Source organism: Podarcis gaigeae (assembly GCF_964106915.1).
Source record: "Podarcis gaigeae genome assembly, chromosome: 3".
NCBI lineage: Eukaryota > Metazoa > Chordata > Lepidosauria > Squamata > Lacertidae > Podarcis > Podarcis gaigeae.
The window spans coordinates 37,057,590-37,083,039 of NC_139680.1; the positions used below are offsets into that span (position 1 = coordinate 37,057,590).

General features: G+C 38.4%; 1 protein-coding gene across 6 annotated transcripts in view; it reads left to right on the forward strand.

The window, feature by feature from the left end:
• FAM135A (family with sequence similarity 135 member A) overlaps positions 1–25,450 on the forward strand; it is a 52,302-nt gene that overhangs the window by 11,760 nt on the left and 15,092 nt on the right. For 3 of the 6 annotated variants that reach the window (XR_014561899.1, XM_083729904.1, XM_083729903.1), the window contains exons 4-14: positions 2,551–2,630; positions 3,637–3,776; positions 5,303–5,373; positions 6,054–6,227; positions 9,518–9,644; positions 10,218–10,371; positions 13,679–13,756; positions 19,890–19,939; positions 20,909–21,064; positions 22,591–22,664; positions 25,033–25,187. Coding sequence is in view for 5 of the 6 variants with exons in the window: in XM_083729904.1 (XP_083586030.1) it covers positions 2,551–2,630; positions 3,637–3,776; positions 5,303–5,373; positions 6,054–6,227; positions 9,518–9,644; positions 10,218–10,371; positions 13,679–13,756; positions 19,890–19,939; positions 20,909–21,064; positions 22,591–22,664; positions 25,033–25,187 (1,259 nt within the window). In the remaining variant the exon portion in view is untranslated. Of the gene's footprint in view, positions 1–2,550; positions 2,631–3,636; positions 3,777–5,302; positions 5,374–6,053; positions 6,228–7,343; positions 7,450–9,517; positions 9,645–10,217; positions 10,372–13,678; positions 13,757–19,889; positions 19,940–20,908; positions 21,065–22,590; positions 22,665–25,032; positions 25,188–25,450 lie in introns of those variants that run through there. The other 3 variants (XM_083729906.1, XM_083729905.1, XM_083729907.1) reach the window with 2 other exon arrangements.

Consider the following 25,450-nt stretch of genomic DNA (forward strand, 5'->3'; position numbering starts at 1 on the left):
AATGTTGATATAGTAGTACTAAGAGAGCTATCTGGAACTAGTAAGAGCAAATGAAATGCTACCTCTAGAAGGTAGTATAATTTGAGCTGAAAAATTTCCAGCTGAGTGCAAATTCAATATTGCGTTGATAAGTTCTGCAAAGTTTTGCATTGCATGCATAGTAATTGAGGGTGGTATAACAAGTAAATTATTTTAATTGAGGGTTGGAAATACAACACATTAATTTACCTAGTAAAGATGATTAGGTTAGGCCAGGGGGTGGCCTACTTACCCAAACTGACAGCAAATATGCAAAATGTGGTTTTAGAGGCAGTTGACTTCAGCATTTCAAAAACAACAGCTATACCCTTCATTGGGGGATATACTATACAATATTCTGCTTGTTGCTTGGTCAAGTCAGGGGAAACTGATGTGGTATACTCCAGATGTTGTAGGTTACAAGTCGTCAGCCTTTTTTTCAGAGGGTACTCAAGGGAACTCACTACCAACACCTCTTTTTGTTGTTAAAAAGTGTGGCACATACTGTAACAACAGGCATAGGCAAACTCGGTCCTCCAGATGTCTTGAGACTACCATTCCCACCAACCCTGACCACTGGTCCTGTTAGCTAGGAATGATGGGAGTTGTAGTCCTGAAACACCTGGAGGGCCAAGTTTGCCTGTGCCTGCTGTAACAGCTTCACAGTGAGTACCGACACCTATTTTTCTAGAAAGAAAGAAAAAGCACTGCTGGCAGGTGCTGATGGGAGTTGTAGTCCACATGTGGAAGGTGTGACATAGGCTAATCCTGCTGTAAGCCTTCTGCTGAGAACACATAGTCCCCTGTTTTCTTTCAAACTGCCTCTGAACCCCACTTTGTGAATTTAAGTGTTTAGATACTTTATGGGACTATGAAAGGAAGGGCATATTGTGTCTGATCTGGAAGAACTCATTTCTTAAACAAATCTACCATTTATTGTTTGAGGAAAGGACGCTTCTAATGTCTTACAAGTCTTGAATATTTCCTGTTACAGCAGATTTTTTTTTTAAAAAAAAGCAGAATGACTTCAGATGTAGGAGGCCTTAAATCCCATCTGTATGATGATTTGAAAAGTGTTCTTCACAGTGGGCCTCAGTTGAACATGAATTGTCCTAGTTGCTGATTTTTTTATCTTGCTAGGAGGAAACTTAATATCTTTAGCCTGAAATCAAAATACCTGCTATCTTTTGGGCAGAAACCAGGAGGGTCTTTTTTAAACTTTAATTTTGACCGAAGTATTAGGGAGCTGGAATATGTGTGCCTCCAGTGTAGTCTGTATTCATTTAAGTACTTCAGTTAAATCAGTCTTATTATGGGACTAAAGCATCAGTTGATTTAACAATTATTTTAATTAATCAATTATATTGATGTTAAAATCCGCATCCCTATCTAAAGCTGTTCTCTTAAAATATTGAAGCATAGTTTAAGATACTTTATGACTTGTAGTTAGGCTATTATTTCAGAGGTCAGGATTTGAATTTTGAAGGTCAAGAATTGAATTTTAACCTGTTGGCATACTTTGCCTGAGTTGACCCTGGTGAGATTAACATATTTGGATTAGCAAGTAAATGTTTGTTATTGGAAACTATTTTCCATCATAAAGTAGAATCTTCATTGTGTCTGAAGCCACCTGTTTTTGTATTGCTCATGTAGTAAAATGTGGATTATGTTGATCATGTGAGATTTAAGTTTTTTTCCAGAGCTAGGGATTTGTAGTGAAAGAAAAACTGAAAATTAAATGAAGCATTTTCACAACCTAACTTCAGATGCTCACATGCAAACCCGCTTAATTAAGTTGTAATAAGAAAAACATTTGTTTGGCTGCATACTAAAGAACCCATTAAGTAAGCAAAATAGATTGGAAATCTGATCAGTAACATCATTGATCAAATACTTCAGCTTGATTTATTGTAATAAGTAGTAATAAACATTTTATGAAAATTTTGTGGTAATAGCATAGAATAACATCATAGAATAGCATATGTTGTCATATGATAACATATGATATAATATCATAGAATATCATAACATAGCATATACAATACTTGTTCCTATTTATAATGGAACCAATAAAAACAAAAACAAAAATTAGTTCTCAATGAGATAATGAAGTGTGACAGAAATCAGAAGTCCTTGTGTGCGATCTCAACATAGAGATTTTCAGAAAAAATCCTGGCCTCAAATTGGATCAGTGGCTTCTCTGCACATCTGGGTAGGAATGTAAGCTGTATGAGAAGCCTACTGTAATTAAGAAATGCAAACCTAGCTAGTGGAGTTATGGTAATATGTTTAACTGGTTTTTACTTTGACCTTATGCTTCTCTTTCTCCTCTGGCTAATTGGTATTGAATTATTTTAATTACGATTAACAGTAGTGTATAAAATGCTTTTGTAACTGATTTCATTAAGTGTTTTTTATGGCCCTCTTTGAAGACCACGCTTGATGGGGAAATAGGGTAGAAATATTTAAAATATATACATATCAGGTTATGTTAAAACAGTATTAGTTTGAAAATAATTTTGTTTACTGTAGCTTTTACCAGATTCGTGTATCAATGAAGATTCCTCCAAGAATTCCACACAAAATTGAAGCAAGCCTGTTACGTGCAACCAGTAAGTAAACATCTTTTCATTACTATTTGAGTGAATAATTAATTACTATTTAATAAAGGAGAACTCCAAAGTGATTAAAGATGTGTTAGTTAATTAATCATATACTTTTTGATTACTTGGTAGGTGAAAACACTTGGTTTTAAAGATCTTGGAGAAATGTAATCTAGTTGTGTCCTTCCCATGATGGAAGACTCTTTGTTCCAGCAAACGCTAGGTTAACCCAGGAAGAATACAATTTTTGCTTATTTCACCTTACCTCTGTGGCTCCCATCTGCTCTAGAATATGCTTGGTGGTGGAGAGCTGTCTGCAGGAGAAAAGATGAATTTGCAGGACCACATCCTCTCCCTTTCCCAAAGGGCTGTCCATCAGATAAGCAAAAATTACCAGTTTGCGTCACATGAATACTTCTGACAGTGGTTGTGAACTTTAGGGCCATTTGTGCATATATTGTTTGCCTGTTGGAGGGCTGCTTAAAATGAATACTTGGGTCTTGATAAAAAACATTACCCTTCGAGAAATCTTAAGAGCCTTCTTTCTCAAACTGGAAATGCTAACAGTGCTGTATTTAACAAAATAATTAAGTGGTTATTGACAATTTAGTGGATCGTTTGAAAAGGCAAAAAAAAAAAAAAGTTGAAGTGTAAAAGTAGTTTTATACTGTGTTCTAGGTTCTCTTAGATTTACTTTTCATTAACCTGCAGCTTATTCATTACTTCCATCACTGCTTTTATACCTTGCCTGTAAATTTACACTGGCGCTGGGAACTGGTTTGTAAATGTTACTGTTATCTATTAAAGAAACTATGAATGCCCTTCCTTACTTGCTGTCAAACCAGCTTTCAAGTGTTTGAATGGACAGTCTTTTTAGAATACACTATATGAATGACAAAACTAATTATTACAAATAACCATTTCTTAAAATGAAGCCAAAACAATTGTCATTCTGTAAGTAGACGTAGAATCAGGATATTTTGAGCCTTGATTGCCTCTTATCCATATTCTTTAGGTGCTGATCTTGCCTTTCCAGCTTCAGTCCATGACAATGTAGTCTGCAGTAAAACCTTTCAAATTCTTTATAAAAATGAGGAAGTGTCTGTGGATGATGTTATGATCTTCAAAATTAAAATGCTGTTGGATGAAAGAAAGGTAATAGCATATATTTAACTGTTAAAATAGCTTGATGAATTATCACACAATCAATCCTGTGTGCACTAGGAACAACAACAGTAAATGTAGACATACTCCCGCAGCATCCCTGGGTGTTACAGCATTGCACACCAATATTGCCCATTCAAGGAAGGCAGCCAGTAAACATGCAGCAGCAGAATAATGCCATGACATTCTCCTGCCCATTACAAACACACTCCTTCAACAAGACACAAGAAAACTCCCAGGAATAGATGACAGTACAGTCTCCTATAGCCCCATTGAGTTGGAAGCATGTAGAGCTCTTCATTGATTTCAGTTGGTAGTGCATTAACTTAGCACTTTTAGCACGCTATGCCATTGTTGAAGGTTGGATTGACCCTGAGTCAGGTCAGAATTCTGACTAACTTCCACTTTTCTTTCAGTATGCCCTCAATATGCCCAGTTCTTCCCTTTATCATGGTTGGTCCACTGCAGATTCTTGTTGCCATTCAAAAGGTTATGACAACATGAATTCCCTATTCCAATGTGGTTTTACCCTCAACCAATACAAGAAGATTTAGCAGTAATTCCCTCTCTGCCTTGCAGACATGGGAGCATAGCATTAAAATAGGACCATTCTATATGATCAGTATCCAGGACAAGATCTAGGATTCTCTTAGTCATTCAGGTGTTTTAAAACTTGATTAGTGTTCACTAATAATAATAATTGCAGTTAACTGTTCTATCTGCTGTTCTTTTGTAAGATCTTTTATTACTATAGTTCAACTTATTATGCACCACTCTGGAATTGATGAGAAATTAAGGGTGGTATCTTAATACTTTTTAGTAAATTTTAGTGAATTTGGAATGCATGGCACTGTGTTTGTTTGTTTGTTTGTTTGTTTGTTTACACACACAACTTTATTGCAGTCCATAGACCCAAAATACACAGTACATTTTTTTTTATTTACATTGTCGCTGTTGATTTCATTTCATTTTTTGATTATGCCCCTATATTCATGCATGTATATTTGTAGTTACCTTCACACTGATTTGAAGCCACTTTGTGTCCTTCCTAAAAGAGGCTCCTGGGATGCCGGAGGGACATTGCTAGAACAACTCTTGTGTTGGGGCAACTAGCTAAAATGTTTTAAAATATTTTAAATGGTTCTAATTTTGGTTCCTCTCTTCTGTTTTTGTCGGGATGATGTTGGTCAAATGTTTAGTTAGGGTTGGTGGTTATTTTAATTTGGTTATAACAGTAAACCGTTTATTATTGCTATTGTTGTTATCGGTTTCTATTGATTTATTGGATTGTTTGTTGCTCGTATAGGATATTTGGTTTTTTAATGTTTGATGCTTTGTTGTGTTTTTATATATGTTGTAAGCCGCCCAGAGTGGCTGGGGAAACCCAGCAAGATGGGTAGGATATAATTAAAAAAAAAAAAAAAGTTAATAAGTCTGGATAGGATTGTATAGTAAAACTATAGTTTGTATTAATAACAATAATAATATATAATTATTCTTCTGAAATGCCTGTCTAGATTGAAGAGTCTCTGAATGAAATGAATTTCCTGCTCTCTTTAGATCTACACTTTACAGATACAGATTATTCGTAAGTTTAAAACTAAACATTCATATTCTTGCTATTCCTACTTTTAGAGAAATGGTTTTTGCTCAAAGTTCTTTGTGCATCAAGGAATTCTTTGTTTCAGTGTTGGTGGAAACTGAACCACATTTTCATGTAGCGTTCCCCCTAATGTTAAAGTAATGGGAAACTGGGATTGTGAAGTCCATGGATGTACTGAAATTCCTGCAAGCAAAACAGCCCTTGAATTAGGCATGCACTTTCTATAAGTTGTGCGTGGGTGGGGGACTAATTCTTTGAGAGGTTTTCCAGAGATAGATGCCTCTACTTTATTTATTATATATTATATTTTGTTTCCATCTTAACAGATTTTTTCCATCAGATATTTATATTAAAAATGATAGTCAAATTTGTGCAGTTACACATATGTAGATTATATTGACTTCATTGTGATTTCATCATGGGTAGTTATGTGCAAAATCCTCTGTATACAAAAATATTGAGATGCATAAGGGAGACTTCAGTTATTTCACTGGACAGAGCACCAATATTTCATTGCAGGTTCTGCATATAAAAAAAAAAGTTAGATCTTGATGGATTTGTTTTATAGTAACTATGGTACAGGAGATTTGAAGGATTGATTTGCATTTTTGTAGTATTAAATTACTTTCAAAATGTTGGTTATGATTATACTCTTTTTCTTTTAGGCCAGATGACCTGAGCACATTGCAGCTAATTAGCAGCAGAACACTAAAGTTGCACTTTACCTTAAACCGAGGCCTTCATCACTATGTCAATGTTATGTTTGATTACTTTCACCTTTCTGTCATCTCTGTTATAGTCCATGCCTCTTTAGTAGCGCTTCACCAACCATTAATAAGGTAATTTAATATTGATTTTATACTTGTTTAAATTAATCATTAATAAAATGAAATAATTAATTGCTTGTTGGTTTGGTCATTAAAGTGATAGTAATTTAGTTGGAGTGGTGATTATTTGAAATGTGTATTATACATACCAGTGACTAGTTCTATGTAAACCCTGAGTATTATAAATATCAGTTCAATTTAATTGAAATTTCTGATTCAGTTTTTTGTTGGAATAGAAAGGAGATGGAAAGCCCAGGAGCTACTGAATGATAAACCGCACAACCATAACTGCTAGAAAAACCTCTGCCCTAGTTTTAATCAAGTAATGAAGTGGTGCAGTTCATGATTATTTTAATGGAATTTAGATTGGCTTGTTTACTTTGGTGGCCTAGGCTATGATAATCTTGCTTTTAGTGCTTTTAGTACAGGAATTGTGGCAGTGTTCTGGTTTATCTCTTTCTCTGGGAAATTCTGTTAGGGGCAGAGTCCTTAGCCATCTTTCTGCCAGTCTGTGGGGTGATGTTGGATTGAATGGAGACATCTCTTTGCCCAGCCATACTGCCTCCCACCAAACCTGAGAGTAGGTGGAAATGCCACTAGTGGGATCTTTACTGGTAGCAGCATGTAAAAAGCCCCAGAACTGGATGAACTGGCCTCTGCCTCTCTTTCTTTCCTTCCCTCCCTTCTCTGATGCCCTCTCACGTTTCTGCCTCCCAAAGGTTTGTTGCAGCAGCCCTGGCTACAAGCTCCCCAGGCGAATGGTATCTCTGGGCTCGCCAGGAGTTGCTTCCCAGGCCCCTGTGCGGCAGTGTGAGGAAGAACCTCTCTTTGGGGGCGGAGCTACAGCTGCCCAGAGGACTCCCAAGGAGAGGGGAGAAGAGAGGCTTCATGTTTAGCGTAATAAAACACCAGCAGTGAAAGAGGCCTTCAGCAACCTGACACCCTCCCCAGATGTTTTGGACTATTAACTCTTTATCAGTCTCATCCAGTACAGCACTGGCTGTGGCTAATGGGCGTTGTCCAAAATGATTGGAGGGTGACAGCTCAGAGAAGGCTGCTTTAACTCTTCACAAAGGATTTCCCCCTGCCCTTTTAGAATACAGTTTGTGTGTTTCCTTTTGTAACACAGCCATTTGTGCCACAGATTAGTAGGAGAAAGGCATGGTGGATTGCTGGAAGGAGAAGAATCTTCTTATCCAGAATTGGAAGCTAGAAGGATTAGCTGTTGGCTATGGTTAGTGGCAAATGGAGACAATGAGTTGCCTTTCCTGGACGGTGTTAGTGCTTTTGCTGTCTATTGCCATTTCTATTCTTGGCAAAGGTCTGTCCATCTGTTGAGGTTCTTCTGTTATGGTGGCAATAATGTCTTCCTCTGATTTTATGGCTTCTTTGGAAGTCGTCCTAACTCAGTTAAAATGTTCTGCTTGCTAAAGGTGGTGGAAGGGAAACAAATAATAGTGATGGTATTCTTCCCTGATCATTCTTCACATATACAGTGCACTTCTCTTACACTGAATGTGTTGATCGAGCATCACATGAAAGGTCTTGCAGTAGAAGGAGTGTGGATTTGGAGTCTACCAAAGTCACAATCGGGACGCGGGTGGCGCTGTGGGTAAAAGCCTCAGCGCCTAGGGCTTGCCGATCGAAAGGTCGGCGGTTCGAATCCCCGCGGCGGGGTGCGCTCCCGTTGCTCGGTCCCAGCGCCTGCCAACCTAGCAGTTCGAAAGCACCCCCGGGTGCAAGTAGATAAATAGGGACCGCTTACTAGCGGGAAGGTAAACGGCGTTTCCATGTGCAGCTCTGGCTCGCCAGAGTAGCGATGTCACGCTGGCCACGTGACCCGGAAGTGTCTCCGGACAGCGCTGGCCCCTGGCCTCTTAAGTGAGATGGGCGCACAACCCCAGAGTCTGTCAAGACTGGCCCGTACGGGCAGGGGTACCTTTACCTTTACCTTTTAAAGTCACAATCCGACACAGGCAACAAAATGTGTGACTATTCCTGGGTTAGACTAGTAATGTATGAGTGTAATGGACAAACAGGGAGATGGTGCAGAGACGTTGATTGGGCTGTATTTGCTGCTACAGCTTGCACATTCTCACTGCACAACTTTCCCTTCAGATCCTAAGCTGGGGGTAAAAGTTTCTTTCACTGACTGTGTGGGAACCTAATGTCCATAGCTGTGCTTCCTTATTGCTACTCTAGCCCATTATGTTAATTTAACTTAGCATATATGGTATAATTGGAGTGCACTGTTGTACCCTTACTGCAGTTCTGGTTATCTTCCAATTATCTTGAAATTGTTTAAGTTCTTGTTTTTGTCTTAACAAAATGCAACCAGAAATGGTTGGAACTGTTTGATCTACAAGCAAAAGGAAGGATAAGTGATACTTTATTTCTCTGCAAGTCCTGGATGACACTATACGAGATTCTTTATGCACAGTGCTTTATTTAGAAGTTGTAAATTTTAGATAGTATATGTAAATAAGACTGTGCATCTTCTCACATGTGATGCATTTTTTTAACTAAATCTAAAATTAGACATATATATTTGAGTGTGATTTTTTTCCTTAAATGTCTTCCAACAGCCCCTCTCCCCACAGCAGATGGCTGCTTACCAGGCTCTGGAAAGGTTTCACAAGGGCTCTAGGAAGACGCTGTCTTGCTTACTGGGCTTTGGAAAGAAAGTGTGAGGGTTCTGGGAGCATCCCAGGACCTTCCCAGAGCCCAATAAACAAGGGAAACCAGCTGGATGCATGGGTTATGGGGAAATAAATAAATGGAGAGTAGAGAACAGTGGTTTTCCCCAATGTTTATTTATTCCTGCCCCCATAAGCAGTTACACTCATGTATGTAAAGTGAGCATAAGTTGCAGACCCACTGCTTATATACACATACACCCCTTACCATATCAAAAACTGCTTTTGAAAGCCACATTAATTTCAAAAATGGTTTACCTTGTGGTATGGGTGCTGCTGTAACCCCAAGTGATCATCGGTAACCGATATCACTTACATAGGTTTTTAGATTCCAGCCAGTGTTTTCCGTTCGTTCACCTGCCAAATTATGCTTGCAAACTTTCTACATTTCTTATCAGAATCCGCCTTCTAGATTCTAGGAGGTACACTGGCATGTACCTCCAGTTGCAGCAGACACCTAAAAGAATATGTTGGGTTATGGTTTAAAATGATGCTGTGTATTCTTTGCCCGTGTGTCTCTAATTTGCATTTCTGTTCTGAATTTTGTTTTCTCCTCCGTCCCTCTCACACATTTCTTTTTCTTTCTTTCTTCCCTTTTTTTTATAGCTTTCCTCGTCCTGTCAAAAATACTTGGCTAAACAGAAATGCACCCGCACAGAACAGGGATTCTGTGATTCCTTCTCTTGAAAGTGTTGTTTTTGGCAGCAATTACACCAAACAATTATCAGCTGATGTAAGATTGTAATTGTTGTTTTTATTTATTTTTTTAATTGCTGAAAGAAATGAGAAATATTTAACAACATTATTTTTAACACACAAAGTGTTTGTATCTCAGTGCAGTTGCACAAAATGTGTTAGTCAAGAATTGGGCATTTTAGAACATTTCTTGAAGTGTTGACTACTTTTCAGTGATACTGCATAATAGAGACGGTTTTGCAGTGCCACAGTATTGTTTTCTTAAATACACTGAGGTTTTTCCTTTAAGTATTTACTCAACAGTCCTATTGAAAAAGTAGCATAGTATAGGATTGCAGCCTTCAGCCCTGAATGTCCTGTATGTGCATGGAAATGTCATTAGTTTTCTTATTCTTTGTCCAATAACAGTTCCTCATAGCTGCTGCTCTGCAGGTGAAAATGCCCCAATCTTAGGGAAGCTTCTTGTAGACAGGCATGGAGGGCTACCACCAGAAGTGGGAGCTAAGTGCTGTGTTTAGACACACCTTTTTGTGACCTGTCCTTAATCTTTAAATGTAATTTTGCTGTAACTGTTAGTGCTGAATTGATAACTTTACAAATCTATTTTTAGGGCTGCAGTTTTATAATAGCAGAGACTTTCTTGAATCATGCTTACAATCTCCACCGTACACTTTGTGCCAGTTTGCTGATTGCATTCAAAGGATTACATAGCTATTTCACCACTTTATCAAAAGAGCTGCCTTCTTGTCTGAAACTAGATGCAGGTATGTGAAATAAATATTTTATTTGCTTCTATATGTATCAGCAAGCACTTTTTATAGTACTAGATGTCTGCAGCATATCTGGTATTAGTTCAACAGATAGTATAAACATGAACTCTGTTTTCTGCCCTCAGATTTAATATATTGCACAGGTTGTCTTTTATTTTGTTCTTCTTGACTTAAGATTTGCCCTGTTTCTTTTACCTTTAAGAACAAATTACCTAAAGTGCAATGTGCTATAATAAAAGGTTAAAACAGTTGTGTTGAATGGTAGAACTATAGCTGTACTTAGTGGTCTGGTTTGCACATAACACTAAGCCGTGGTTTGTCTGAACATCTGAAATTTGCCCTGCAGACTAACCATTGTTTTCTAGGAACAAACTGTTATGGAAAGTCATTGTTTCTTGTTGGTTTGCAAACTGTGGTTTGTTTTAACTATGGTTTGGAGTGATGTAAAAATGCAGCAGCCTTTCTTAACCATGGTTTATTTTGATATTCCACTCTAGATGCTTGTCAGGCTGCAGAAGCACAAGGCAAAAGCAGCTGAAAAACAAACTTACGTTTTGGAGAATCAATTCATTGTTTGTTGCCTTATCTCTTGAAATGGGTCATGATTTTCTGAAAAAAATCATGATTAAAACAAACCATGGCTTAGCGTTATGTGTAAACACAACCATTATCTATAATTAATATTAGCTATGCTCACTTATAAAGCACTGTGCTGTCGATACTGGGTTGAGACCACAAGGGTGAATCTTTAGTTAAGAATTACAAGACAAAAAAGAAAAAACATGCTGGCTGTTCTGTACACATTTATCAAAAATTATGAGTGGGGGAAGTTAAGGCTTTAATACAAACTAAAAGTGGAATTCAGCATTGGGCTATGATGAATGTTCTGTCTGTGCAAGCGTTGTAGCTTGCCAGATGGAAGAATGCCCCCTCTCTTCCCACCACATGCTGTTCTGAAGGTTCTCCCAAGTCCCCCACCCTAACCACTGTTGGTGGATTCAGGAGGAAGAGAGGGGTGTAAGCCCTGTTGAGCAAGTGGAAGTCCTTACTCAGGGCTCTGCCAAAGATTCATAAATTTAAAAAGAACTATGTGGTTTTTTGATACATTGGTTTAAGTCTAAATACTCCCCGCTACAGTATTTATTGACTAGACCAGTGTTTTTCAAGCTATCTGATATGGTGGACTGGCATCTCCCCCCCCCTCCTCCTGCAAGTGTCAGGGGCTGGTACCATATTTGGTACCTAATGCATCCCACTCAACCAAGGCTGTGATGGAGTTACTGGGACCAATGGCCAAACAGGTCTGTGGACCCGCATTTTGGGTAGCACTGGAATAGAGACGACATATGAGAAACCCAATTTATTTTTGCAGTTTCTTAACACAATAGCTTGTACAACTATCATTTTGAAAATGGGTTTTGAGAGGACTTGAGGTAAGCCAAGAAGAACATTGCTCCAAAGTTAACAGCTAAACTTTGCCTATAAAACATTATTGTATTGCACAAGAATTCCTTCCCCTTTCTCTGCTTTTAGCCACCGCCTACCCTTACCAAACAAGACAAATAGGCACCACTTTAAACTTTGAGAGGATGAAAAAGTGTCTTGTGGTTCAGTTTGAAAAAAGAGAAACCCATAGGTGTGCTTATAATATTACTTACATGCAGAGAAGTGATGGCTTTATATTGGGTTCTCCTGGTTCTTCAACAACTCAAAATAATTGTTGCTATATCTCACACACACATCCAGTATGAGCTCAAATACCTTTGGCTTTAATTAAAATAATCAAAAGTTTAGTCATTCTTTATCAATACGCTGAAACCTACAAAGTTATGTTGCATATTATAGTCCATGGGAGTTTAATTCCATCATCAAAAGGACATAGAGATGCTTCTAAGCCTTATCACTTGATTGAAAATACAGCTTCACCCAAGGATTTGATTAAAATAATAATGCAAAATTTAAAAAGACTTTGACTCGAGGGGTGACAAAAGAAATTACAAGATTTTATTGGTTATTATATTCCCCACTATTCTTTTAATACACCGTCCCTGTTTACACCTGTGCAAACTATGCAGACTGGCCTAATTTCAGTCCAGCTGCTCTAGCACTGCTGTACATCTCAAAATGTAGTGTTTAGTATGCAAACCAGGATGTTACTTTCTGTGGGGTAATGACCCCTGTTATTCATGTGCTACCATATTGGTCTCTTGCCTGCTGAATAGTAAGCCAGGTTTCTGCACCTCTTGCACAGTAGTGGTTTACATGCCCTGATTGTGCTTGTGAATTGTGTCTATATTAGAATTTAGTCTATCTTAGACTAAAAAGTGTGTTTCACCAACAGCAGATATACAAAAAAACTATTCAAACAATGCTTCTCTGTAAGAATTTAATCAAGCCCACATGTTGCATTAGCAAATTACTCAACTGTTTTGAAAAAGGGAACTTCAAAGTAGAAAGGGAGTAGCTTTCAATGTATGCTTCTATTGCTGACAGTTTCTGTTAAAATTCTATTTGTGAATTTCTGAAATTTTTGTTATTGAATATTTTAATTTGGCCTATGTATTTTACAAAAGTGTTTAATGCCTTAGTTACATGTGCTAATACTACTAATATGATTCTAAGCTAATATGTTTTTAAAACTATGAAATTGCATCCAGTAATGTTGCATCTGTGTAAGTCTGAATGAAGTCATTGGGGCATACTCACATGCAACTGCACAGCTTTGTAGTCACTAAAAATAATCTTATGAATGACTTTTGCAAGATGATCTAACTATTGCATTTATTAGTTATAAGCTATATAGAATCTTCTCTTGGAAAAAATAGCTTTCAAAATAACGAGATTCAAATGGGATTCTTGGGGAAAATAATCCTGAAATTCTGAAAACCTATTTAAATTTCAGGAAAAAACCTTGCTTTTCTTTTCTTTTGACTTGCCTTATATTCTCTGTCTTTCCTTTTGCCTTCCATTTACTTATTTGATGTACATTTTTATTTCAAAATTGACTTTTTAAATAAAATATGCCTCACACATAACAGAAATTGTTAGCATTTGGGCAATCATGATTTAACAAACGAAAACCCAAACAGGTGATAAGAATCCAATAAATTCATAATGTACATCATCCAGAACTCCTTATCTAGAACTTTCCTAAAGTCTCTTCTTTAATTTTTCTTATCTAATTGCACTAATTACTAGGTGAGTGATAAAACTTTCTTACTAACTTTAAGGATAATAATAATAAAACAGAGATGGAAAAAGGAGTGTAGTAACTAGTCGTGTGTACAATCCTTATAACTAGCCAAGCCCAGCATGCAGGTCCTTTATGAACGCCTCCTCAGAAGAAAATATCTACGAATCCAGGGAGACGCCTATATAGGTATGTTGTTTTATTAAGCGGCTTAACCAATTAGGATTTGTTATAATAAAACATCATAGCTTTTTGTTTGTAAATAATTCATTATAATTCATGTTTAAACAGGATCAAAGAACCTAAAGATGCCATCCACACCTTGTGTAAAAGGACTCTTAACTTTAATCAAATTAAGGTTGTGTACAGTTCTGTCTGGCCTTTGATGTGCTGATGAAATGAGCTCATTTCACTGGTAGTTTAGTTAGCCTCTTGTTAATAAACCAAAAATGATTGCATAGTGTGATATATTCAGTTGTGTAGTAACATAATAGCATAGATTTAAGTTCTAAGAGCTAATATTTAATACCTGGTTTCTGTTTTGGAAGAAAAATATATTGGGCCTCATATTCTCGCTCCCCCTATCTCTTAGATAGCCTTTGATGAAAGCTTGTATTTTGCTACCATCTTTATAATTGAACATCATCATGCCTATAAACACCTTAATTAGCAAGAAGCTGTGGTAGCTGCTGTTGATTAGTTAAATCACAAAAAGAAACATATTTTTAGAATTATTTATAGTGGTTTAACAGCCTGTGAATATAGTTGTGTTTTAGAGTAATATCTCTCTTCATATGAGTAGAGGAAGGCCCATATAAGGCGGGTGTAGCCAGGCTTCGGAGGGCTAAACTGGCCAGGGAACCCCACCAGGAACCGACTGTTTTTTTGTTTGAGTTTATAACTTTATTCTAACAGGACTCCTGCACCAGGCCTCAGACAAGCTCTGCAGGGACCTGAGTAGAGGGATTGTCATGGGGTCTAACAGAATATTCTGTATGCGTTGCCTTGAGCCAGAATGAGAGCCTACTGTGTATTCTATTCCCTCCGCCCCCAGTCCTCCCTCTCAATCTAGCAGTGGTCAGGTGTTTAAATGAGTTCAGACCAAATTCTTGGCCAGACCTGAATGAGCAAATGGAAAGCAAACTACCTGACCAATAGAAAGCAAACAGAGCAATTTTTCTGGGTAGTGGATGATGCAATGTGTGAACATAATTTACAAGGACAAAGGATGGCTGTATTGGACCTTAGTGGCAATCCCTCTGCATGGAGCTCAACTCATGCAAACCCAGTTGATGCCCATGGTGTCTTCTTTGTTTAAATAATAATAATCAAAAGATTCTGCACAAAGGAACTACCACCAGATGAATTCTATAGCTATGTGGTTAGGTAAATGATTTTATTTTGTTATGATAGGAACTGATCTACCCCAGGAGTATCATGTCTTTATTGTATATTTTTTTGAAGAATATTTTTTTTAGCTGGAGGGTGAAATCACTTGCCCATATACTTTAATGTAAAGGTATGTCAGGTATAAACATGGAGTGGCACTAATTGTTTTCTTAATTAACTGAATTTGTATGGCTGTATGTTGAACTGTAAACTACAGAATTCCTTCATGGGTTATATGTACATGGGATGATATTTTAGAAAATATTAAGATTTATTACAAAATCTATACAAATATTTAAAAGCCATGTGTTGTTTTTAAATGAATCAATGTCATGTTAGTAGTATACAGAAGGACCACGTTCTTCATGAACAATGTTGTGGGGCTTGGTTGGCAGTGTTGGGTGGGACCAAAGGCCACAACTGGTGGAACAGCAGATATAGCTCTTAACTTTGTTCGGAAGGCTAAATTTCTGCCAAGCAAAAGTCAGAGATACCTACATACGCACACAAACACACACTTCTATCCTCCATGCAGGCAAGCAAGAGGCATTGACATTGTTCAAGTCAAGCAAAAGCAGTTGAGAATGGCATGGTGCAGCACTGGTGAGGAGTGTGACTTACAGAAAGTTCCAAGGGCCAAACAGAGAGATTTGGCCCCCAAACCTGAGATTCCCCGCTTCTGGCCTTAAGGAATGTGTGTGCGCACATAGAAGGAGTGTACCTGTGGAAGACATAACATCCTTCATGAAAAACCACACATTTGTTTAAGAATATTTAAATTCTGTCTTATTAGTTAAAAACCACCCATAAAGGGTGGGGGGACTTTAAAATGCTAAGGAGACTTTGATATGAAATGCTGGTTAGTGCTCTAGAAGAAAAATGGTGCAATTGGGTTGGATCTAAAGGTTTCATTTTGACTGAAGAAGTTTTCCAGTGGAGGGTGGGAGCTTTGGATCCATCCCACTGGGCACATGCAAGCTCCTAGTTATGCCTAAGTTGCTCCTTGTATAATAATTATTATTATTTATTAAATTCATATATCGCCCTAGTCCCACATGTCTCAGGCTAGAAGAACTAAATGTGGCATTTAGGGAAACTGTAGTGTGTGTTAACATTCTGCAGTCCAGACTAGAATCTCACATCAGTCTCATAATGAGAATAATAATAATAATATTAATAATAATAATAAATTTTATTTATATCCCGCCCTCCCCAGCCGAAGCTGGGCTCAGGGCGGCTAACAACAGTCAAAATAGTTCAACATTCTAAAAACATTCATTATAAAATTAATTAAAATCAAATTAATGGCAACCATCAAGCAAAATCCTGTGCAGGTTGCCAGAGGAGGGGGTCAGGCTGCACCCTGACCAAAGGCCTGGTGGAACAGCTCTGTCTTGCAGGCCCTGCGGAAAGATGTCAGGTCCCGCAGAGCCCTAGACTCTTGTGACAGAGCGTTCCACCAGATTGGAGCCGCGGCCGAGAAAGCTCTGGCTCTAGTTGAGGCTAGCCTAACCTCTCTGTGGCCTGGGATCTTTAGGATGTTTTTATTTGCAGACCATAAATTTCTCTGTGGGACATACCAAGAGAGGCGGTCCCGTAGGTATGAGGGTCCTAGGCCGTATAGGGCTTTAAAGGTTAAAACCAGCACCTTGAACCTGATCCTGTACTCCACCGGGAGCCAGTGCAGCTTGTATAGTACTGGATGAATATGATCTCGCAGCGAAGACCCCATAAGGAGTCTCGCCGCGGCATTTTGCACCCGCTGGAGTTTCTGGGTCAGTCTCAAGGGCAGCCCCACGTCGAGCGAGTTACAATAATCCAGTCTGGAGGTGACTGTCGCGTGGATCACAGTGGCTAGGTCAGGGCGAGAGAGATAAGGAGCCAACTGCTTAGCTTGGCGGAGATGAAAAAATGCCGCCTTTGTTATAGCTGTAATCTGCGCCTCCATAGAGAGGGAGGTATCGAAGATCACACCCAAACTCTTAACGGACGATGCTGGCACTAACTGCACCCCCGCAAGAGATGGGACCTGCCCCCTCAATCCCATATCGCTCCGTCCCAGCCAGAGGACCTCTGTCTTCGAAGGATTTAACTTCAACTGGCTCCCACGTAACCATCCAGCCACAGCTTCCAGACATCTGGTCAGTGTATCTGGGGCTGAGTCAGGATGGCCGTCCATCAACAGATAGAGCTGGGTGTCATCGGCATACTGATGGCAACCCAGCCCAAAACTCCGGACAAGCTGGGCGAGGGGGCGCATAAAGATGTTAAAAAGCATCAGGGAGAGAATCGCACCCTGAGGCACTCCACACACCAAGGAGTGGCGCGATGACAATTCTCCCCCAAGCGCCACCCTCTGTCCCCGACCAGAGGCCTTTCTCCAGGTTCCCCCTCTAAGAGAAGTTAGGTGGGTGGTAACAAGGGAGAGGGTCTTCAGTTGTGGGTCCATATTTATGGAATGCTCTTCCCAGCAAATGTTCCTTTGTTAACATCTTTTTGACACCAGGTAAGGGCTTGCCTTTTTTCACAGACTTTTGATGTGAAACTTTCATTGAAATTCTTTTCAGAATATGTTTCTTATTAAACACTTGTATCCAAAATAGTTTTAACAGTTACTTTAGTTAAGATTCATTTTTCAGGAGTTTATTTCTAGGTGGAAAAATACTCAGGAAAGAATACTCAGATAGGGAAAGTGGAACAAAAATGACACAATCTATATTGCAATACAAAAATTGAATGAAAAGCTAAGCTGACTTTTTTTTTTTTTTTTTACTCTCCAAGAAAATAGTAACATTTGACTAGACTGATACATTTCTCAAAGGATGGTCAGTGTTGTTTGTTCAGTTTTTAAAAATAAATTGAATGGGAGAACTTTGGGCCAGAAGAGGGGTGGTGATTTAAAGCTATAGTAAATTAATTTTTAAACAAATAGTACTTAATGCTGTAACTAATCTGCAAAGCTCCTTTTTCATATTTAATTTAACACAGACCACGTTCTTTATTTCATGCCTTTTCATTAATTTAGGAAAAAACCTAGGAAATTCATGTTGCCTGTGTACACAGACACTCTGCCATAATTGTGATTATCTATACTGCACTTAAAATCAGAATTTTTATTATTATTGTTATTATTATTATTATTATTTTAAAAATCAGCTTAAATGTAATGTTGTGAATCCTGACTTGCCCTACTGCAAATGGAAGGGACTGATTCAGCAGAAACTCATGTGAGCAGAAGTGTGAGAAGCTGTTTTCACTAATTCCCACTACCTTCCACACTGTTTGAGAAGGTTCCCTAACCTTCTTTGTTCAAGAAGGTTAGGGGACCTTCTCAAACAGTGTGGAAGATTAGTGGGAATTAGTGAAAATTGTTGGTAGGAAGGAAAAATCAGTGTTTTCTCCTTCCCTCCCCCACTGTGAGTGTCATGAAAATTACTCTACTGTTAGGAACGTACGATCCAATCCAAAGTGTAATAATAATGCCTCCACTTGACTTTTACTATACATCCTAAAATCACCCATCCAAATATTTCAGCATATTTAAATGTGAACCCTTTTTTTATTTTAAATGCAATATCTAAATTTTCCAGATCACCCAGTAAAGGTAGCTGTCTTGACTCAAAAGGAAAAATACAAAATCAGGGAACCTTTATTGGGTCGCCCAAGATGTTACAAAATAGTAAACAACCTTTGGTGTTCTACAGAACTCTTCATCACATTAGATGTTTAAAAAAAGAGGTGCATGGAGGAAAGAAGGAGGGAGGTTTGGCTGAACTGTTGCTTGGTTCCCTTTCCATCCTTAGATGAAACACCCAGGTTCCTTCTTAGGTGGAGAACAGGCTTAAAGAAACTAGGTAGTCCTTTACATTAATAGGGTATAGATTTACATTAATTTACAGTAGTCCTTTACATTAATAGGATTTAGATTTATCTCATCTGGTGTGTGAGATAAAAAGATGGTCAACAGAACAATAGATTTACCAAGCTGACTGAGGAATGTTGAGAAATGTTTCCTCAGACAGTAAAGCCTTATATTCAGATATATGAAATCCTCTTCCTCTAGTTTTTGTATGTTTAAATTTGGTGTTTTCCACTTCACACAAAAGGTTTTAGCAGTATTGGCCATTAAGAAAAAATCCATATCATGGCCGTACCTTTATTGTTATAAAATTGGCTGCTTTATTTTCAGAGATGGGGACTCTGCTGTTAGTATTTTTCCTTCCAAGGAAGCTGCAGTGCAATATGATACCTGCATGGCATCTAAAAAGGACCTTATCTGAATGTCTGCTTCCTCTCACACTCCACCTTGAGATTCTTACCAGATGTACTTGAATGGATTGAATACCAACCAGGAAACAATATATTTCTCTCCCTTTTGCCTTGCTTTTTTTTTACCATTTAACTTGATGAAGGATTCTGTAAAACTCAAAATCTTGCATTCTGTATTCTATTTTGTGACTTTTGGGTAGGCCTGATTAGGGTATTGCCCTAATATGGATTATTGGAATTCTTTCAAGTTTGCTTTCTCCAGCAAGATTTTCATGGTAAATTGGAACTGTTCTAAATTTTGTTTGTGCGTTCAGTTTCATTGTGTTGCTTTTTGGAAGTCTTTCTGAAATATACAATCAAAAGAGGTGCAAGTGTGCATTCATGTACCTTATGCTATGGTCTGGTAACATTTAAAATAGTGTTTGAATAAATGTGGTTATGAGAACTTGCTTGCAAAACCAGAAGGATTTTGTTCTTAGTTGAACTCTCAGTTGAGAAATTTACTGGATTTCACATTGGCTATAGTATTTAAGGAACTTCAAGACAACCAAAAAGCTTTGTTTTAAAAATTGAACTGATTTAAATGGGGTCTTCCTCTGCAATTTATAAAATGTAGCTTTAAAATTTAGGAATATTCATTTTCCATACACTCTAATCTTTTCAGAGAATATAGATGTAGAAGCACGCCTATCAGAACTCTGTGAAGAAATAAAGGTATTTTTTCTCTGATCCATGTAAATCTTAAATCACAGCTTGCTTGCTTTCATTTCAGGGTTTTTTCAGATGTTAGATACTGTTTTAAATAGCTAACTGTGGTTCTAAAGAATTAATTTTTATTTGCATTATTTCATAGATATGTGGATATGAGTACTCTGGTTGACATACTTTGCCTAATGAGCTTTTGACAGAGTATTTCTACAAAGGCTCCTATGCAAGCTCAGCAGTCATGGGATAAGAAAAGAGGTCTTCTTACAAACTGAACTAGTTAAAAAGACTAAGAGTAGGAACAAGTAGTTCTTATGGTGGGAGGAAATAAGCACTGGCCTCACCTAAGGATTTGTTTGGGGCTTATAGTACTGTATGTTAGACATGTAAATACTGTAATTCATAAATGATATGGAAGTATGAGGAGTGAGACAGATGACGCCAAATTCTGTAGGATAGTGAAAAATCCAAATTGCTACAAAATGCCAGTACAGTATAAACTGATGCACTTTGGGCCAAAAGCTACCTTATAAACGTATATGTACAGTGATAAGATTGAACGTGTGGTGGCTATCCAGGAGACCATGGGATGGATTGTAAGCAACTCAGTGCAGAAATCAATAGCTGTGGAAAAGGCAAATCACATTCTAAGGATTATAAAGAAAATAACTGAAAATAAAAGGTCCAGTATAAACACATTTATATACCAGAGGCTTTGAAGTTCTAAAGTTTGAATACAGACTGTAGTGCCATTTTTAAGCTTAAGGTTGATTACCAATTATTAAACAGTCAATGCCATTACTCAGAGGAAGGCAAATGGATAGATGACTTTGAATCCCTTTCCATTTTTAAAAAATTTAAAATGCTTTTAATCTTTAAAGATGCTTTTAAGGAGAAGAATTTTTTTATGACCTTCTCAAAGTACTAGAGTTTCTACTTCTAAGAATACAAGCTTGTTTGTTTTCTCTGTTGGTGCAGAAAATGGAGAATCCTGATGAACTGGCAGAACTTATAAACATGCATCTTGCACAGCTCTGTTCACTTCTGATGGCTTTATGGGGACAGTTTCTCGAGGCTGTTAACTTCCAAGAGGACATCACTGCATTGCTAGCAAGAGAGCATCATACAATGCGTGTATGTATTCATTCTGTCGGTCATGATACAACTTTTAAGCACAGGAATGTGTCATCCACGAAACTAATTTCTAAAACAATGTGGCTGGTTTAGCTCTTAAAACTAGGGGTCTTTCTGTCCAAAAAACAGCTATAGTGTGTGAGATGGAGGGCCGCTGTGCTGCCCTCCCAGCTGTGCTGCTGCTGCTTGCTGGGGCAGGCATCCAATGCCCGCCTCAGCACCTCCTTACTGTGGCCTTTCCTGGCAACCAGCTGTGCCACCAGTACTGGGAGGGTGGTGCAGCAGTGGTGCCCCACCTCATGCACCAAACAACCCTGAAGGTTATAACAGTGCAGCTCAGTACATGTCTACTCTGAAGTAAGTCCCACTGAGTTCAGTGAAGCAATAAGTAATTCCTGGGAAGACAACATTCACGTAGGAAGGAGCAACACCACTGGTCCTGAGAATGTGAGTCTTTCATATTCGTAGATAATAGGTAAACCCTTCATATTTGTATTACCAGAGTGACATGGGAAGAAAGCGCAGGGAGGCACTTGCATGCTGCTTCCAGTAAACGTGAATTGGCTCAGATTTGTAGTACCCAGGCAACACTTTCAAGGGTATTATAGGGATGTCTCACTAATTGCTGTGGAAAACTGATTCCTTGGCTTGGAGGACATCCTATTGAGGAAATAGGAAGCAATCCCTTGGAAAAGACTTGGGTAATGAATGGGATATCCATTAAGTGTGTGGAAGGGCCATCTGAGCATTAGAGACCTAGATGATAGGTGTGACATGTCTGCAACCTTATTCCTCAATATTAGTCCTCTAAATGGGCTGTTAGAATGGTCATAGTATACACAAATGACACGAGAAAACGTAGTTGAGCATTCATGGAAGCCAAATTCATATTAGTAGGTGGAAAGAGTGTGTCATTCAGTTGGACAAGTCTGAGAACCTTTTGAGTTGTTGAAACACTTTGAATGTTCCCTTTTTACTTGTTTCTACATGGGCATCTGAAAAAAGGAGACATAACCTGAAACACAGTCTGCGTGCACAGCATACATTTAAACACATTATTTTCCCCAATAATCCTGGAGACTGTATCTTAAGGGTGTTGAGAATTGTCACTCTCTGAGAGAGATACTACAATTCCTAGGATTCTTTGGAGGAAGTAAAGCGCTTTAAATGTATGGTGTGTATGCAACCACAATGTAATTAAGCTTATCTTACTAAATGTTTTCTATAAAAAAACCTACCCACCAGATTGCAACATATTTCTCATTAAAATATACAACCACTTAAATGGATTAAAAACTGAGTTATTATTTTGAAAGGTTTGCTGCAATACTTGACCCAGCTTAATTTGCTATTTCATGCCAATGTTTTTTTGTGAATGTGTGTGTTTTAAAGTTTACTGAACGTACACTTTTACTGTGACTTAATAGTATAGATGTGTTATGTGTGTGGTTTTTTATAAGAAAAGAGAATGATGAAAGTTTTATTTCAGTGTGAACCTTTTGTTTTATTACTTTGAAACATTTTAGGTACGAAGGTTTTCTGAAGCTTTTTTTTGCCTTGAACATCCAAGGGAAGCAGCGCTTGCATACCAAGAGCTACAGTAAGTACCTTTAAATTGAAAATATTAAGCCATAGCTCACTAAGCTTATTTTGTTACAAAATTAATTAAAACTTAATGTAGGATATTGTGGGTTGTAGTCAACTAGCTTTCACCCAGAGTAGACCCACTGAAATTAATGCAACTAAGTTGACCATTAATGTCAGTGCATGTGCTGTTGAGTAAAAGCTAGTTGACTACAACCTACAATATCCTACATTAAGTTTGTTTCGGTTGAGATTTCTGTGAACAGAGCAGGCAGTTTTTTACCAGTTCATTCTTTCTCCTGTAGCCCCCCTACTCCTCCCAAAAATCCTATTCCAAAAGATTGTGGGACCTCCAGAATAGTGTAGCAGGTAGTATGCTGGGCTGCAGGTGAAAGAAATTGACAAAAATCTTCTTAGCCCCCCCTTTCATTGAGAGAAATACTTGCTGGATCAGAGAAGCCTCTATAAATGGAAGGATAGCATTTAGATTGGGAGAAAAGCAAATAACTATTAACCTGGAAGAAGAGATCCTCAGGTTTGTTGAGCGTCTTATCAGCGTCCCAGGCCATTGGATATACATAACAGAAATTGCATGCCTGCTGGTGAAACAGAGTCTCCCTTCCCTAGTTCCAATCCTACCCAGATCCTATTGACAGGGCATTGGCAGAGCTGTACCAATTTTAGGATCTGGCAACCTCTGCTCTGTTTCCTTTTTGTCTGTCTCTGGCTGGAATGGATTTTTTTTTTAAGAAAAAAGAAAAAAAATGGTAGGAAAGAGAGTGAGATCAGAAGCATCTAGAAGGTTGCTCCTGCAATGTTTCCCAGCAGCAACAGAGAGTCCAGCCTTGCACGCGTCATTGACTCACTGGAGAATTCATTGGAGACACGTTGGAGTGACTTCAGCAGGAGGAAGTCCTTAACCTGGGCTTGGTTAGTGGAGCAAACACTGCCTGTGGCAGTGGCTCTGTCTCTTTGTCAGCACTTGGCCCAGCTTCTGGGCAAGGCCCTGAGTTTAGTGGGAGAGATCCCATCAACTGGGCCATCGCAAAGACGAATCTGGCAAAGACAAGTCTGGTGAATATGGGACATAGGATTGCTTGCCACGGGTTGCCTCCTTTTTGCTCATCCCCTTCCCCATCGGGGATCGTCAGGCTTTTCCATTCAGAGTTTTGCTACTGGATTTTTTATTATCTCTTAGTAAGCATGAGTTGGTGTTAAGAAGCCCACTAGAAGCAGAAGCTAAAAACAAGGGTAGAGAAGAAAGGGGTTAATAATCCAATGTGTTTTGCAAGAATCCAAACCAATGGTGGGAAACTATTTGAGAATGTTGATAGCAGCTCAGCCCTCCCTTCAAACCCTAGACCTGGGGAGGAGAAAAGCTGGGAATCTTTCTGCTTTTCCCTCTCCATGCATGAATCTTGCTGCCATTCTGGCTTCTGAAAAATGATGTTTCAAGCACCAGCAGTCTTGCATGAAATGCAGGGTGCAGAGATCTTCAGGAGATGTTCTATTTTTGTTTGTTTTTATGTTGTACATCATGTGGATTTTTAAAAAAGCATTAAGCTATTTATATTTTAAATAAATACATTCTTATGGTTGTATGTATAAAAAAAACTTGCATCTGACACTTTCCCCGAACATGTGAGGTGTGAGATGGCCTTTCATATACATTAGCATGGGGAATCAGTCACAGCAAGATGTTGCCGGACTGAAGCTCCCATTATCCCTAACCGTTGATCATACTGGCACTAATGGGAATTGGAGTCCAAACACTTTTTGGAGTGGGACAGGTTCTTCATTGATATTGGCCAGTTGACTCTTAATGTTGGCCAGTTCTACCAGTGGAACTATATTCAGACTGTAGCACTGAATGGCTGAGAGGATTTTATTGATTCAGCCTCTAGCACAAAAAAAGCTTAAGAGGCTGAAGTGTTTCCAGACATAAGAGTGGTCGTTCTTCAGACATGAACAGTTTTCATTGACCAATGTAAAACACTTTTATCCACAAATGTTCTCCTTTTATTATTCCATGGATCCTAGCCTGTTCTTTAGCCCTTTTTACCTACTGTCATGTAACTTCCTATATATCCAATATATCCTTCATTTTTACTACACATTTATAGCCCTGCTTTGCAATTAGAACAGTGCCTGGATGGCACTGGTCCAAAGTGCTATCACTTCTGCTGGTAAATACATAAAGGTTTTTCTTTAATCAAATCTAATTTAGGTGTACTGAATGTAATTTTCATTATTAAGACTTGACCTTCCATTAGTGTTCATGTTTTAGTTATACCTTATTAAAATGCAGTTGTATTTTCAGTTACAGCTTATTGTCAATGTTTACTCTTTTTACAAATATTTTAACATAAGATTGTATCTTTCAGTGCGCAAAGTTATCTTCAGATGTGTACTGCCATAAAAAGCACCTCCTTCTGTAGTTCTCTGCCACCTCTCCCTACTGAATGCAGTGAATTAGATGGTGATCTGAACTCCTTGCCTATAATCTTTGAAGATCGGTATCTAGATTCTGTTACTGAAGGTAATCATTGGGTTTTGTCTTGGGGGGGGGGGGATGAAATAAAACTTTAGAAATTTTCTGTCCTGAAAAAAATATGAGCATGGTGCCCTCCAGATGTTGTGTAATTCCAGCTCCCATCAGCCAGCCAGCCTGGCCAATGGACAAGGATGATAGCCCTACAGCATATTGATGGCATCGTGTTGGCTACCCTTGCTTTTAGGCATTGAAACATACTATAGCCAGATTCTTAAGGGTGTGTGCACTGAAGCTTTTGTGGCTTCCAT